Source organism: Lissotriton vulgaris, chromosome 4_1 (assembly GCF_964263255.1).
Source record: "Lissotriton vulgaris chromosome 4_1, aLisVul1.2, whole genome shotgun sequence".
In the NCBI taxonomy this organism is placed as follows: domain Eukaryota; kingdom Metazoa; phylum Chordata; class Amphibia; order Caudata; family Salamandridae; genus Lissotriton; species Lissotriton vulgaris.
Window position 1 is genome coordinate 730,574,959 of NC_141691.1, and position 16,692 is coordinate 730,591,650.

Here is a 16,692-nt window from a genome sequence, read left to right on the forward strand (position 1 = left end):
CCGGGCTGCAGCTCCCAGCTCCCTGCTCGCATTCGTGCGTCTTCCTATTAATGCACAGGCATTAGGGAATTGGGGGGGGGGGGGGGGGGGGGGGTTAACCAGCCCCGCCTGGGGCGGCACATCTGAAGGCCCCGTCCCCGTGGACGTCTCTTTCCACTAGGCGCAGGCCGCGTTATTTAAATACACATTTGATTAATCGCTCTCAGCCTTCAGAGGGTAATAAAATGTGTGTCCCCCTGCCACTGCGCTCACCCCGGATGCAGAAAGTCCCTCCGGTTTCTCTATGTGTAGACTGAGAGAGAAAACGTGCGTTTCCTACCTTTCTATTGACGATAACACAACAATGGGAACCGTGAACTTGCAGTAAACAGAGCACGAGGCCAGAGTTCAGTCAGACGAGAAAAACAATTCACCGTCTGAACAGTACGGCACATTCCCAGGTGTACAAATAAATGTCATACCCCATGGAAAATAAACGTGAAGCAGGTGTGCATATTTACGAGGATAATTTCTACGTTATAACCACAGGGCCCGCTGGGGTTAGCCACGTGTATTTCTTCGGTTTTCGGTTTGGCCTAAATACCTATGATTTCGACGAATAAAAGTAACAAAAATAACATACAATAAACCATGTATTCTTTTATTGCCATTGTTGTGAGTGGGACGGGCGATGACCCACGGGAGGCGGCGCCTGGTGTGTATCATGACGCTTATCTCCGCCCTCACAGATATAATTGGTGATATTTTATCCCACGGCGTGAATGCAACCGTTGTGTGTGGCTGCTTCACAAAACCCTCACAGGAAACGACAGCATGGCAAAAAACATATTATGACTAACATGCCTTGAGACTACACGTGAAGCAGTAAAAGATGCACATTTTCACGGTAGGCATTGCCAAATATCTTTTGCTGATTCGACATAAGTCACGCAATATAGAAAAGAGAATATATAAGTATATAAAATGCAACCCTGCCTTAAAATTTCAGTTAATATATAAACGCCACAAAATTAAGGACAAACATTTTAGAATGCGAATAATAGTGAAAATGTGAAAACATGTGAGTACTACTGTGGTAACATCTCCTTTGCCCTTTGCACTGCAGCAATACACATGGGAATGTATTGTCAATCTTGCGCCAACTCCAAATCATGTGTTTATTGATTCACAGTTCATGTCGCTGGAGTGGTGAATATATGTATTCACGTACACGCAAGGGCACATACCCGCAGATTAATGCCGGATGCACATTGTTTCACCCTATTTCATCTACCCTTTACTGTCCCTTAAACGCTCTAAAATATCTTACACACACATTAATACATCACTTCGAAAAAAATATTAAAATCATCATTTAATGTGTTTTCTACTAATTCCATACACGTGTTTCAACCCTCATTAACTTCCTCAAACGTCATTCTTTTCTAAATGGACCCTTTAAACCCCCGCACCGACTCACACACATCGATAGCAATCAGTATAAAAAAACGAACTGAAAATGCACCCGGGTCATTCCAAAAGCGTTAATGGCGCAGTTATTTGTTTTGTGGCTCGGTTTGAATGAATCCAAGCCACTGGTTCACACCCTAAAAGGCCACGTACAATGCTGGTAGAGAGCTTCTAGTCCGACCACCGGCTCGGTAGTTTATGCCCCCCTCCCTCCCTTGAAAGGGGCCGTCACTAGGCTGCGCCTGTTCACGGACAGCAGAAGAGAGCAGATTTACTCCCCCTCTAAGAGACACAATTACAAGGGAGATATTGCAGGCGAGACGCCCCCTGGGCCGCCCCTGCCCCTCAAACTCTCATTAAATATTGCAAATGTGCCGAAAGCTGGGGCCTGCATCCCGGCTTAGAGACCTCGCCAATTATAGCCCGAGAGACGGAAGGGGGGAGTGGGTGTTATGAGGGGGGGCGCGACCTCTACCTGTCGAGCACCGGCGCGGCATGGCTGCCACGCGGCTCCGCCCTCTTTTGAAAAGACATCACCAAACATACTTTCATCAGTCAGGAGCCTCGCTGTGATAACCCCCTGTCGCCCCCACCCGCGCCCCCGTCTTGTCACAGGAAACTGGGACAAAACCGAGCGAGTTTCAACAAGCAGCTCTTCGCGTCCTGCTAAACACAGATTGTTTGTAACAGGAAGGACGCGGGGGCGTGCCCGCGCACTCTCTCGTGCAGCTATCGGGCTGCTTGGCCCCAGGCTCCCCCCAGAGTCTCCCTCTTCTTTTTTACTCATTTAATCAAAGGTGTTTCTTTTTTCCACGCTTATCTCATGAAATGCGAACGCCCCCTCGCGCTCCCTCCTGCACTGCCACGTTTGGCGCTGGCTTTTTCTCACACGATCCTCAATGCACAAATGGAGTCATATTAATGTGAAAATAGATACTCCCGCTCCCCAAAAAACAAAATCCACGATCCGAGAACGTCATTCGCTGACCCGCACAGATTCAGAGCGAATGTTCTTTACAACTCAATTAATTTGGCAGGAACGTCAGACCCCTTGCTTCCACGGTGCACCGGCAGCAGATCCGTGGCGACTACTGTGCACAATGTGTGCCTGTGCATGTGGGGCGCAGCGCTGAATATTTCCTACACTAAGGGTGTCCAGTGTGGAGCCAGGAGGGCCGCACTCATGCAAGTTCCAAGATAACCAGTGACGAGTAAAGGAGTGACGTCATATTCAGTGTGTGTAGGTTGATCGTCAAATGTTTTTCAAAATCTGGTTTGTGTCAAAGTGGGCTTCCCTGCCGTATATGTTTGAGGGTGCCCTATAATATGCTGGCCCGTAGTTTCGTGCGGCATGTTGATGTTTTTTCCCTTCTACAGTCACCTTCAGCAGGCTGGGCGTGCTTGTTTGTAAGTGGGTCTGACTTTGGACATTTATATTTGTATGTTGGTGCGTTTGCCAGGGGCTAGGAGCACAAGGTTACCTTTTAATATGGTAACTGCTGCAGGTTTGGGCTCACATGCCAGTGGGGCAGGATACCTGTCAGGTATATCAAGAAAACGGCTGTTCTTGTCATAAACGTGGCCCTCCTGGGCCTACATTGGACACCCTTGATGTAGCCTACAGGATGGTACTTTGGTGCTGTCCTGTGTGATTGGTGCTCGCCAAGGCCCCAGAATCTCGTTTGCATGCATGGGAGCGTATCTTGGGGTTGGGTTGTGGGGCGGAGAGCTCTGTGTCCTATGGGTGGGTATCTCCATAAGAGTTTGAGAAGCCATATCAACCTACCCCTCTTTTTTCTTTGTTTTCCCCTCTCACCCTGCAGATACTGGAACGACTTCCACGCCTGCACCATCACGGCCCTTACGGATTGCCAGGAAGGCGCGAAAGACATCTGGGAAAAACTGAAACGGGAGTCCAAAAACCTCGATTTCCAAGGCAGCCTCTTTGAACTCTGCGGGGGCAGCAACGGCTCGGGGCCCTCTGGGCTCCACGCGCCGATGCCGGCCCTCCTGCCCCTGCTGCTGGCCGCCCTCCCTGCCCTGGTCACCTGGTTCGTCTTCTAGCCCCTGCCGCCTTGCCTGGCGGACCCCATCACTCATCCCGAGGCCTCGCACCTGCAGAGGGCGCAGCGACACTCCGCGCCACAGGATCGGCGGGACATACACCTTTATTTTGTGTTTTATTCGCCAAATGTTACCAAACAGCAAGCAGCAACAGCCAAAACGGGACCTCAGCTTTACTGATCTCTGTCCAGCCAAGTACAAGGAGTCCCCAGCCCTGGTACCTTTTCGCAGATAAGGAAAATAAATAAAACCCTCAGGAACGGCCGAGAGCCATCGAATATCTTAATCAAAACCAATAAGCGAGAGGAAAATAAAAAAAATAAAAACAGCCAAGGCGGGCTCTCCACAATAAAAGAAGAAAGTGAGGAAAGACGGCGAGATGCGCGTTCTCCTGGCCTGCGAAACATACGGTGAATAATCCACAATTCCCGCCTCCCAGCACTAGGCCTCTGCAGTGACTTGTGTAGTGTGTGGCCGGACCTCCGCAACTAGCACTTGGAGTATGGAAACAGGTTTTAGAGTCGAAAGAAGGAACTGACCCGGAAACGGAAGTGCCGCACACCAGAATGGATGCATTGCTGCTATGGGAGGCTGCACTGTAGCTTTACCCGCTGTTGCCAAGGCATATCTCCGATTTCACTGCCTTTTTAGTTTCATTCTCTTGTTTTAGATGTTGCACATAGTAAACCTGAATATTACAACCGTATTAACAAACACTCACGCACTCATACACACCGGGGGCTTTAAATGTATTAACAGCTACGGCAAAAGAAAAACACAAGATTTTCAGAAAACCAGAGCCTTGATTTTAAAATAAATTAATAACAGATGTACTTACAGAGGTTTATTATTAACTCTAATCAGCAAAAAAGAGATATTTGCTACAAAGTATAGTTAAAAAGTATTAAAATAAATATTATTGTTTGAAGTGGATGTTGCGTTGTTTGTTCTGCAAGGCGCTGTGCTTGTTTGCTTGTTGGATGCTGTGTGGTCGGAACCTTCTGCCCAGGTGGTTGGTCATGTGGTGAACTTTGACCTGAAGCAGACAGGCATAATATGTATGTCCAAGTATAAAGGTTAGCAGAGGGGGAGCTGGGGTGGAGCGAGTCGTGGGTGCCACAGTTCCAGGAAAGCAATAGATTTGAACTGCACCACCTTTCTTAACATATATGTAAGAAATCCCAAATGTTCACAACATTCACTAGAACCGATTTATGTGAAGAAAGTTCATTATCCCATCAGCTGATCATATTTTCTTTATTTCCAATCGAAAAACCATCAGCCAAAACGTTTCGTCCTATTCAAGGTGGACTTCTTCAGGGCAATTAATCTTCTCGTGGCACCCGCGACCTCAAGAACTGAAAAATATATGGCAAAATTATGTTGATAGAAAAATCAGCAGGTTTCTCAACCTCTCAGAGTATTGGAACCAATTGTTTTTCCAAAATTAGCACCATGGGCCAGTTCATCAAGGCCCCATGGTGATCCGGTATGGTAACCGGAGATGAAAGGTAGCCAACGTGTAGATAGCCACTATATGAATGCACGCTTGGATGGATATTGTCCACCTAATGTGATAATCTTGTATTTGCAGTGCGTGGAAGCATACTACAAGTCTCCATTATTTTGAAAGTTCCTGCCTGGGCCCTGAGCCAGACTTGTCAGTCTGCCACTCTCCCATTGCACCGGTAGTATGCAGGCTAGGGGGCTGCTTTCTGATCATCCTTGTCTGCCATGTTTCAAACATGGCTTCTTCGCACATGACCCCATTGTAGCCTCTTGCAATGTGGGTACATTGGAACATTTATCAGGGTTGGAACATTTTTGTCAGGGCCTTGATTCCGGTGAGGTCTGAGGGGTCAACTGCACCCGAGTTGTAGCAGTTTTCTTTATTTCCAATTCAATAATGGGGAATCGTTTGCCAGCTTGTATCAGGGCCTATAGCACCCTAGCTACGCCAATGGGCGAAACCATCTTAAAAGGGGTCAGGGATTCAACGAGTTAACGATGAGAGGGGAATCGTCTGCTGATTGCCAGTGAGGGTGCCTGTTAGACTGACAGTTGTGTGCGTTGCATCCGTGCTGACAGACTGGAGAAGCAGCATGTGACAGGCAGCAAGAAGCCAGACAGGGCAGAGACTGGGCCTGGCCACTGCCCCCCACACGCCCTTGGGCTTCGGCTGATGTTGCTACAACGCCACGTAACCTCTAAGCTCGTCCCTGACGTGTGTCCTGACGGGTCACGTGCTCTTGCTGCAGACAGAGCACTTGGAGTCAGGCGGCCCGTGCCTGGCGGAGAGCAGGCGTGCAGCAACCTGCAGGGGACAGAGCCGGGGCTAGACCCCCTCCATCCCAGACTCCCGGCGGAGCTCAGGGGGAGGGGCTGCCACGCTGCCCGGGCTCAGATGCGCTCATTCATAATTAATAAGGCTGGTCCGCCGCCCGGACGGCTGCGCCAGGGCTTATTGATCCGGCAGCGGAGGTTGCTGGAGAGGCGTCTATTTATAGGCCTCGGAGCCTTGGAGGGGAAGTAAACAGGAGAGAGGGGACCAGGGCGCGTCTCGTTTGCCCGGTGGCTGGTGGGAGAGGTGTCTCATGCGTGAGTTAGAGTCTAGTTCCCAGCAAAATTGGGCTTTGATCCGGACCTGAGCTATGCTGGCAAGAGGGCCGCAGCTGCCATTGGCGCAGCAGGTGCAGTGGCACCGGCGTCCTGAGGCCTGATGGGACCGCTGAACCCTGATAATTGCTGTATATTAGCGTTCAAACAGCAGGTTGGAGCGGAGGAGACATTTCCTTCCTCGCAGTGGGGCCATGACACACTGGCTACGCTAACGGCTGGAGCAGTGATGCTTGCAGTTCGAAGTGTAGCGCCTCATTTGTTAACGAAGCACACGCCCTGCACGCTCACGTAAATGCCCCCGTAGTAGCACAGTTGGCCGCCTATACAAGAGCTGCGCTGCGTAAATCAATCAGGTAAGCAGTGTGCGTTCTAGTGACCTGCTCACAGAGACCCAGAAAAGGACAGTAAAGGGGGTCCTGGATTAGAACTGGTAGTGCTGGCCGACGCCTTGTATACTCAAGACACGCTCCTTTGTATGTTTCAGGTAGCCCCGTTCCCTTTAAATATTGAGGAAACACTTACCCGGCTGAAATGTGTCAATGAATAATGAACTATTCAGAAAGGAGAATAAATAGGCAGTGTTAGGTGCATGCATCCACGTGAGCACGTGACTCACAAACGCACGCACTCTTGCTCAGTGCTTGAAATGAAAAAATGGAAGAGCAGGTAATCTGCACCATAGTACCTGCTTGTTTCTGAGAAGTGCCGTTACTCTCCTCCTCAAAATAAAAAAGTGCCGGTACTCAGTACCTTCCCATTTAAAGCACTGCGTGACTTGCTCTGACAAACAAAAACGAAATCATACATACAAAGGACACCCAACTCACGAAGATACACCGGCAAAGACACAAAGGTAAGCTACCACACACACAGCAGGCACACCAACACTGACATGCACAGACGTCCACGAACACGTTCACGCATTAAGAACAGTAATGCAAATGCTGCGTAGAATTCGGAAACTTTTTAGGTACGTTTGATTCAAGAATTTCCGTTCTTTACTACTGAGCTCATAGCCAATCCTTGTTAGCAGGGCTATGACGTCACACACGCGTCGAAGCTCATTGGACGCACAGATTGTGTAATTTTATACGGGCACGTGGCGGTGATTGAGCACTAACACAATGTGCTGTTACATTTCAATTTGTCTGTATGTATAGCTAAATAGAATTCAAACGCACCACGCTATTTTAAACACTCATTCAATGAAACGAATTAGTCCTGTTTGTCATGTTACCCAAAAAATGTGAATTTCTACACTTCAAGCTACTTCCGCAACTACTCACTCCAATGGATGCACGAGCTTAGAAAAGTCAGGGTGTGCCCTGCTTATTATGCACCCTTTACTTGCCCTTTCATTCTTTCAATGCATGTGCTCTGCCCTACCAAAAAAACGCTTTCGTGGTAGTTCGTTTGATTACAGTTGGGTATGGGTTTCTAATACCGTTAATACTTTTATTTTTGGTAGTTGATATTTTAATAAACAGTTAGACTTTTACGCCTCTTTCCCACTGCCTGTCTCATGTTCCCTCTATAAGCAGACAAACGAAGACAACGTGATGCACCGCAAACAGTATAAATATGTATTGTTAACTGGTCATTGGGGATTTTTCCAGCTCATCCTTTCGAATCTAGTGGCGTGTCATGAACGGTTGCTCTGACCCGACGCGGAGCTGAGGAACCTTTGATGTGTTTCTACGGTCTCACGCGGATTACGGGATTTAACGAGGCTACGCATGCGCTACAGACGGCACAGGTTGGAAACAGAGCTGTTCCCGACTTGTCCTGTGTGTAGTTAACGCAGCAAGGAACAATTAGGAGTTACAGGTATGTGCTTAGGGAAGGCAAGCTCCTAAAAAAAAGTGGTCTACCAAGGGAGCCGTGTACCTACAAGAAAGAAAGGAAATGGCCCCAGGACTGTTTTCGTTGGAATCCTCTTTGGGTTCCGGAATAGCGTGCTACTCGCCGAAAAGCGCTTCGCCGCCTCGTCAGGGGTAGTAAACGCTATACAAATGCAATTACAATTACAGTAATAATCTGGCTTCAATGGACTCCTGAGGCCACTGGGACCCGGTGCCACTGCACCTGCTATACCATGGACAGATATACCCTTTGTGAAAATAGGTGCTGAGCTCTGCACCAAAGCATGTTGTAGGACTTCTGTGATGTCATCATATTGCAAGAGAGGTGATGTGTGGTGCTATTACAAGACAGACGTGTTGTCATCTTACTGCAAGATTATTGCCGCCATGGTATTGTTGCAGGGCAGTGGGCATGTTGCGTACTGGCAATGGATTGTTGAAGCATCTTCTTTTACGACATTTGTGATATTTCTGGAAGACGTAATCATTTAATTGCAGAGAAGTTGTGATGCCATGTTGAAGTAAGACAGCGATGATGTCACCTATCTAACTGCAGGGGAGTCGTGACGTCTTCCACACAATGCTGGGCAGTTGTGATGTCATATCATTGTGGAAATGTAATGTTGTCATTGTCCCATTGCAGGGCAATCAGCAGAAAGTGGTGTTGACATTGTTTTATTGAAGGGTGGTTAGGGTGCAATCTAAGGGGTTTATTCCGAGTCTGGAGGTCCACGGACAGCCAGACTCGAGGGGGCGCAGTTATGGCGGTCTTCCAACTGCCCATTACGACTGGGACGGTCGCGCCGCCTTGGGACCACTACAACCAAGTGCAGCCGTTTTGAGGCCACTATATGCTTGGTGCAGCAGCATATTACGAGTTTCCTCACCGCCATACTTTTCATTGCGGTGCTACAGCCATGAAAAGTGTGGTGTGAGGAAACCAAGGGGTCCCTACAGAGCCCCCTGGTGCATCCCGCGGTGTGGATGCACACAGGGGGGCACAACATGTGCCCCCATGTGTGCATGCACACCACTACCTGAACAGCATGGACTGCAGCAGTCCATGCCGTGCAGGCACTGCCTTTCACGTTCCCATTGTCATGCCTATTTCATAGGCACTGCCCTGGGAACACCAAAGAACTGCCCACCAGACCATACGAAAACTCCGAATCAGGTGAGCGGTTTGTACATGGGTTTGGCGGTGCGGGCGGTTTGCTGCCGCACTGCCAAACTCATAATAAGGCCATAAATGAGGGAGAGTGGTAATGTCATCTTCAGTTGTAGGGTAATTGTGATGCTGAGTATTTGCATGAGTGTGGCAATATCACCTACTTATTACAGGACTTTTGTGATGCCAACCTATGTAAATGTAAATGTCATAGTACTTATAGAGCGCACTGTCACCAGACAGTCACCTTGTGGTGTCGCCTATTCGGCTTCCTGGCGCTGATACTCATACCGCTGAGGAATCCCTCCTGGCTTTCCCTGTGAAGTGTCCACTCCTGTGCACCCCCAGGGCGAAGCCAGGCATCCTTAGCGCTGTTGGGGCTGGTGTGGAGGCTAAGCAAGCTATTGCCCAGATTTCCAGCGTGGGGCCCGTGATTAGAATAGGCACCGAGGCGCGAATTAACAGGTCCGAGTAAATTGAGCCCGAGACCCCGCTGAGGCGGGAATCGAACCCTGGTCCCTATCCAGAACTCTGCATCAGGGTCTGCCGCTCTAACCATTGAGCCACACTCCTCCACAGAGAGTTGTGTTATCTTCTTTCTGTTGCAGGACTTTTATAGTGGCATACTATTATTATTAATATTATTTTTAAAGTAGAACAGCTTTAATGCAGCTGAGTTGTGATGCCTTCTTTCGAGTGCTCAACAGCTACAAGGATACATATGGGATAAAGTACCCCCTGCCATATTTTATAAGGATATATAAGCCACAGAGGAGTTTCAGGACCATTTTGAGGAACAAGGCTGAAGGTTGAGGTCCTTCATAAGGTCATGGAACTCCCTGGTGACTTGCAATATCTTTATATTGTAAGGCAGGGGTACTTTATTCCTTATAATATATGACCACACATCTTCCCTCCCACAAAACACTTAGGGGCCGATTACGATGGTGGGCAGACTTGAGTCCACCCGCCATCGTAGCGTGGATCGGGACCGCCCGCTAGGCGCAGTCCCGCACCCCTAATTACAATGCGACCCCCACTGTGGCGGTCGCATCCAGAAATTTAACATTGCGGCGGATGATGCTGGCTGCTGCACCCGCCGTACTGCTAAATGGCCAAGTCGAGCATTTCCATGTACAACTTGGCAGGCACCACGTGGTGCCTGCCAACTTGTGCAAGGAAATGTCAGGGAGTCCATGGGTACCCCCCCAGTCCCCAACCACCTCGCTCCAAAACCAGGGGTCCCGCAACTGGCCCCCTGAAACCAATCCTCGCCAGCCTTTACACGGCGGTTCCAACTCCATGGAAAGGCTGACTATAGCCCTCATTGTAATTTGGCGGACGGTGCCTGCTAGGCACCGCCACCATTTTACGCATTGTGGTCCGTCTGCCAGGCAATCGGGACGATTGCCTTTGGCGGAAGAGTAGTGGGCTGTCTTTCCACACGCTACGGTCGCAGACTGAGTTCCCCCGTAATCCTGATTTGGCGGGGGGAAATCAACGTCCGATGGCAGAGGGCCCGCCACTGCACGGCTGGCAGTGGCGGGCCTTCCACCATCATCATCGGCCCCTTAGATCCTTAGCGTTTTGTTTTTTCATGTGAAAGTATGTTTGTAAACATGAAGAATACAATTAGAATCTCTAGTGCAAAATTAAATGCACCAAAAAGCAGTGAGATATTTGTTACAAAAATATATTCGAGTCAGTTTATAAAGCGAGATTTAACAAAACACTGTAGCTTTGAATGTGTAGCCGCATGCAGACAGATTCTGTCTTTCCTATAATTACTTATGGCATTGATAAACAAACAAGTTGCCATAAATATCTCCTTTCTGCTTATAACTGCTCAGCTAGAAAACATGAGACAGAAGAAGGAAAAGCTACATTTCATTTTCAATTTTGAAACCACAGTTTTAATTGTGCTCTGTGACCTTCCTTTCCGCTCAGAAATGGCTCTGTGAAGTCAGAACCTAACTGTAATAAGATATTATAGTTGAGTGGCTATGTTATTGCTTTATAATACATGGAATACTGCTATCCTCTTAACCACTGTCTCTGATTTCTTCATAATCTAAGACTTCTGACGCACTTGGTCACCAATTATAAAATCAGATGTCAGTAATCAACTGCAATAACTTAATAGAATGGAGTTCTGAGGTCACAATGCTTGTTGCCAGAGCAAGCAGCTAAGGTGAAAGGCAGGTCAGGTCATGGAGCAGCTGTTTAGAGCAGCAAAAATGAAAAATTGCTTTTCTTTCTTCTGCTCTGTTTTTTTAAAACTCTACAGTGCCAAGCAGAACATTTATATTTATAGTAACATGATTATTTTTTGCACTCCTTGGGAAATAATACTGCAGGTTTCTGGACCAGGGTCAGCGGACTCGATAATTCTCTCGCCTCGGTGCCCACTCTGATCAGCGATCACACTCGGCAACTCTGGGCATTAGCTTGCCTCATCTTCACTAACGGCCCCACCAGACCGCCGGGGATGCCTGGTCTCACCCTGGAGATACCCATTAAGGGACCATATCTCAGGGAAGCCAGGAAGGGTTTCGCAGCGGTCGAAGCGCCTTGGGACCCTACGGGTAAGTAGTGCGCTATATAAATGCCAATACATTTACATTTACATTTACATCTTTCTGCATATCTCTGCACTTAAAAAAAACCCAGACTTCTATTCAACTGTTTCTAATATCTTTTTTCATCAACTACCTAACAACTTTTTTGATGTGTTTAATTTTGCACTAGTGAATATATTTTTGTTCTTGAAAGGACCATGCACCAAGGATTTAAGTGGTTTATTGGAAAGGTGATGGTGTGACCATGTGTTATAAGAGATAAAGAAACCCCTGCCATACGTGATAAGGATATTGCAAGTCACCTTGGAGTTCCATAACCTTATAAATAAACTCTGCCTTTGGTCTCATTCCTCTATATGGCCATGGAACTCCTCAGTGACTTGCAATATCCTTACATTTATGTATCAGGGGTACTTTATCTCATATATTACAGGTGACTAGGTGCATCACAAGTTGCCTGTAATAAGTAAATTAGAGACAGGCTTTAATACATGAATTGCAGGCTCCTCTATTATACTATTAATGCAGAACAGTCATAATGTCATCTTCTTGCAAGAGTGATGATGTCACCTTTATAGTGCATAGCAGTTGTAATGGCATATTAATATTGCCTAATAGTTGTAATGCTATTGCATTGCAAGAGAGAGAGGTGATGTCATATTTCTAGTGCACAACAGTTGTAATGATTTATTATTATTATTGCCAAACCGCTTCAGTGCCATCATATTGCAAGAGAGTGGCGAAGTCATCTTTCTAGTTGACAGTTGTAATGATATTAATATTATTACTATTATTATGATGCAAGGAATTCTGCAACCTCTGAATTAAAAAACAGTCTCTAATTTCTTTATAATTGCTGACTTCTAGAGCACCTATTTACCTACTATCAAGAAATGACGTCTGAACACAACTGTGATAACTATTACCAGTTTGTAACTGGGAGACTGCAGAGAATTCAGAAAATGGCAGCCAAGCTGGCTTTGACACGTCCTCGCCAATCTTCCTCCTCTCAGGCCCTTGCGGAGCTGCACTGGCTTCCTATAGTGTAGAGGTTTCACTTCAAACCCCTCTGTGTTGTGTTTAAGGCACTGAACGGTTTGGGGCCCATACCATTGCAGAGTACATTTTGCTGGTATGTCCCCCCCCGCTGTCTTCGGTCCTCCTCAGCCAATTGGGTGAAAGTACCCCTGCTAGAAGAGCTAAGCTGGGGGGACAAGCTTTCAGTGTTGCTGCCGCAAGACTTGGGAATAAGCTACCCTTGGAGTTGCGTCCGATGAAAGATCTTTTTTGCCATTTCTTAAAGAAATCAAAACTTGGCTCTTTCCCAGAGTTTAATGCCTTTTTGCTCCTGTCATAGTTGTTTTTACCGTCTTCGCTCTTTAGCGCCAGGATGCCCAATGGGTTGCAGTGCGCTCCTTAAGCATCTTTTACATTACATTGAGTTCTGATGTCACAGTGCCTGCAGCCAGAGCCAGCAGCGAAGAGGAAGAACAAGTCATGGAACATACTTAAAGCAACTGTTTAAGGAATAATAAAACGAAACATGGGGTTTCTTTAATCTGTCCTGTTTATCTGGCTGTAAAGTGACAAAGAGATATTTATGGTAACATTTCTATTTTTTGGACTCTTTAAATAATTATAGAAAAGTTGGAATCTTTCTGCAAGTTTCTAGATATATCTAGCTACTGCACTTAAAAACTGAACTTGTATTAAAGAGGCCTGGCCATGAAATTCCACTCTACTCACGGAGTCTTTCACAGACTGCACCCCACATAGCATGCTGAGTTCCAAAAATACTCAGAGCTGAGTTTTTTCCGCTCGCCAACATCAAGTTTGAGATTACGAGCCAGGAAAATCTTAGTCCAGACCATCTCTCAGCACGAGTTCTCAATGCGGGCGGTCGTGGACGGCCGCTGCCACTCGCGTTGAGAAACATTCCGTTCATGCTGAGGAAGCTGCTGCTCGAGAAGAAAATCTCCACAGGCGGCAGAAAGAAGCAGCGCTATCTTGCCCGTGGTGCAGTTTGCGCTGATTTTCCAGTAAGATCAAACACTTGGAGCTAAGAATCAGCACGACCTAACGTACTCCGCCGCTAGTGGAACTCTGCGTAATGCAGTGGACTTTTTGGCCACTTCGTGGAGTTCTGCATAGCGGAACTCCACAAACTTCACCCAGGCCTAGTATTAAACTGATTCTAATATCTTATAGCAACAAATATCTAACAGCTTTTTTAATGTGTTTAATTTTTCACTAGAGATTCTAGTTTTATTCTTCATGTATGCAAACATGCTGTCTCTTTAATATGAAAATGCTACACACCTAGTCTTTAAGTGGTTTGTGGGAAAGGTGACAGTGTATACTGTAGTATATTTCAACCCCTGACATCCATGAGAAGGATATTGCAGGCCACTTTGGAGATCCATAACCTTATAAATGAATTCGGCCTTCAGCCGTGTTCCTCTATATGGACTTGGAACGCTTCGGTGACTCTCAATAGCCATATAATGTATAGCAGGAGGTACTTTATCCAGTATAATATTATAGCCTTATAGCCTGCCGTAGCGGGCTATATTGGCTATTAAAGGTCCGCTCCCGCGTTAAAGGCCCGAACCAAAGGCGAGTGACTTTAACAAGGGACAGGACTTTAATAGCCGGTATAGCCCTGCCAGGAAGGGCTATAAGGCTATTAGAACATTCTGCCACTAGATATTAAACAGGCTTCTCAAAGCTCGAGGGGATTTAAATCCCCTTGAGCTCCGAGAGCCCTTTGTAACACATTTGAATGATGCTCTGCGGGCCTTTACTGGCCCATAGAAGCAGGGAGCACTCCATTGTCTTCAATGGAGCTCCCAACATTCCAATGTTCTAATATTTATATTATTATAGTAGAATAGTTATAATGTCATCATATTGCAAGAGCATTGTGATGTCATTTTTCTAGTGCATAACTGCTGTAATGCTGAATATGCAGGGCCTCTTGAATTGTGTAGTAGGGAAGGACAACATTGTTTGTCAGGTTCACTAAATTATGTGGCAACTAAAGGTAATTTATACTGCACAATGCAGCACATTTTGTAATGGTATTACTTAATTATTTTGTCATTTTTACACATGTTAACACTATCTGGGCCTCATCAGTACCAGTTTAATGCCTACATATAGGAATACACAACAAAATGGTGCCCGGTCCAACTTTGCACAGGGCCTTCTGCTGTTCGGCAACACCACTGGCTTTGTTTTTGTTCGTTTTTGTTCCATTTGAACAATAAACAATATTTTTTCTAGAATCTACAGATTATGCAGTAGATGATGGAATTTCATCCCAGACAGACTGTCTGTCTGGGATGAAATGCACCCTGTTGTACATTATAAGAATATGAAAAGTTACTCAGGAGTTCCTTGATCACATAGAGGAATGATGCCGAAGGCCTAATTGGTTTATATGGCCATGCAGTTCTGAGGGGACTTGCAACATCCTTATAACATATAGCAGGCAGTACTTTATTCCTTATATATTACATGGTCACACCATCACCATTCTCACAAAATGCCTCTATCCCTGGTGCATAGCTCTTTCACATGAAGAATAAAAATAGAATCTCTAGTTCAAAATTAAACACACCAAAAAGCAGGTATTTGTTGCAAAAAGAGATTAGAATCAGTTTAAGACCAGAAAGATTTAAGAAAAACACTGTAGTTCAGAATATGTAGAGCCAGTCTATATTTTCTATAACTAAATCAAGCATGGTTAAATAACCATGTTGTCACAAATATTTCCTTTCTGCTTATCACCATTCGTTTAGAAAAGTAGAGTAGAAGAAGGAAAAGCCACATTTCGTTTTCATTTTTAAAACTACAGTTTTAATTATGTGACCTGCCTTTATATTGTCTGCATGCTCTGGCTGCAAGCATTGTGATTTTAGAATTCAACTATAATAAGTTATTACAGTTGAGTGGCCATGGGATTTCTTTGTAGCAGGCAACTAGTTGCTGTAATAAGAAAACTAGAGACAGGCCTTTAGATAGAGATTGCAGGCTCTAATTTATATTATTATTGCAGAACAGTTGTAATACCATCGTATTGCAAGATATTTATGATGCCATGTTTGTTTCTAGTGCACAACATCTGCAAATATATATTATTATTATTGCAGAACAGTTGTAATGCCTTCATATTTCAAGAGAGTGGTGATGTCATCTTTCTGTTGCAAGACTGTTGTGATACCATTGTTCCACATGAGATTTGTGAGGTCATCACACTATTGCAGGACATTTTTCATGGTTACTCACTGTAGGGCATTGGCCATGCCATATTGTAGGCCAGTTGCCATGTTATCTGTTTTCAGAACAGTTATGATGTAATTGCCTTATTGCAGGATAGAGACATGTTGGTATTTGGTTTCAAGGGCAGAAAGAATGGCAGTTACGATGTCTTTCTGTCCACAGGATGACCATTATGACATTATTGTAACCCCCACGTTGGGCGCCATGTTGCACAGATTCTGTTGTTAAAGCAGAACTGGCTATTAGGATGACAGGACATTAGAATGTAGGGACTGAGTCTCTCTACAGTGTCAGTACCTGCTAGCCAAAATCCTAGCTCTCTCACAGTGCCTCACCTGAACTCCTAACCTTCCCAGAGAAGCAGGTGACTTCTGCAACCTCTAACATGACCCGAGTCCCCAAGGGAACCCTGGAAACAGATCCTCCCCTTTCGTTACTCGCTCATGCATGCCTGTAGTAAATACAAGAAAGACACAAAAGTTTAAAATCATTTATTGAAACTATTGTAGTTTATTACAAAGCAAATGTGCAGTGATCATTAGGCAAATGCAACTAAACAAAGTAATTAGCATTACTAACAGGGCGTGCAAGACAATCATCCCAACCACGGCAAAATATGTATCTGGCTCTATCTCACCTCACTGTCTGAGCACACGTGATCTCTGGG

General features: G+C 46.0%; 1 protein-coding gene across 1 annotated transcript in view; it reads left to right on the forward strand.

Annotated features, from left to right (window-relative positions):
- The window catches only part of NRN1 (neuritin 1), a 33,859-nt gene extending 29,415 nt beyond the window's left edge, over positions 1-4,444 (forward strand). The window contains exon 3 of the mRNA XM_086965029.1: positions 3,273-4,444. Coding sequence (XP_086821155.1) covers positions 3,273-3,513 — 241 coding nt within the window. The 3' untranslated portion in view covers positions 3,514-4,444. The remainder of the gene's footprint in view (positions 1-3,272) is intronic.
- Positions 4,445-16,692: the final 12,248 nt, after the last annotated feature.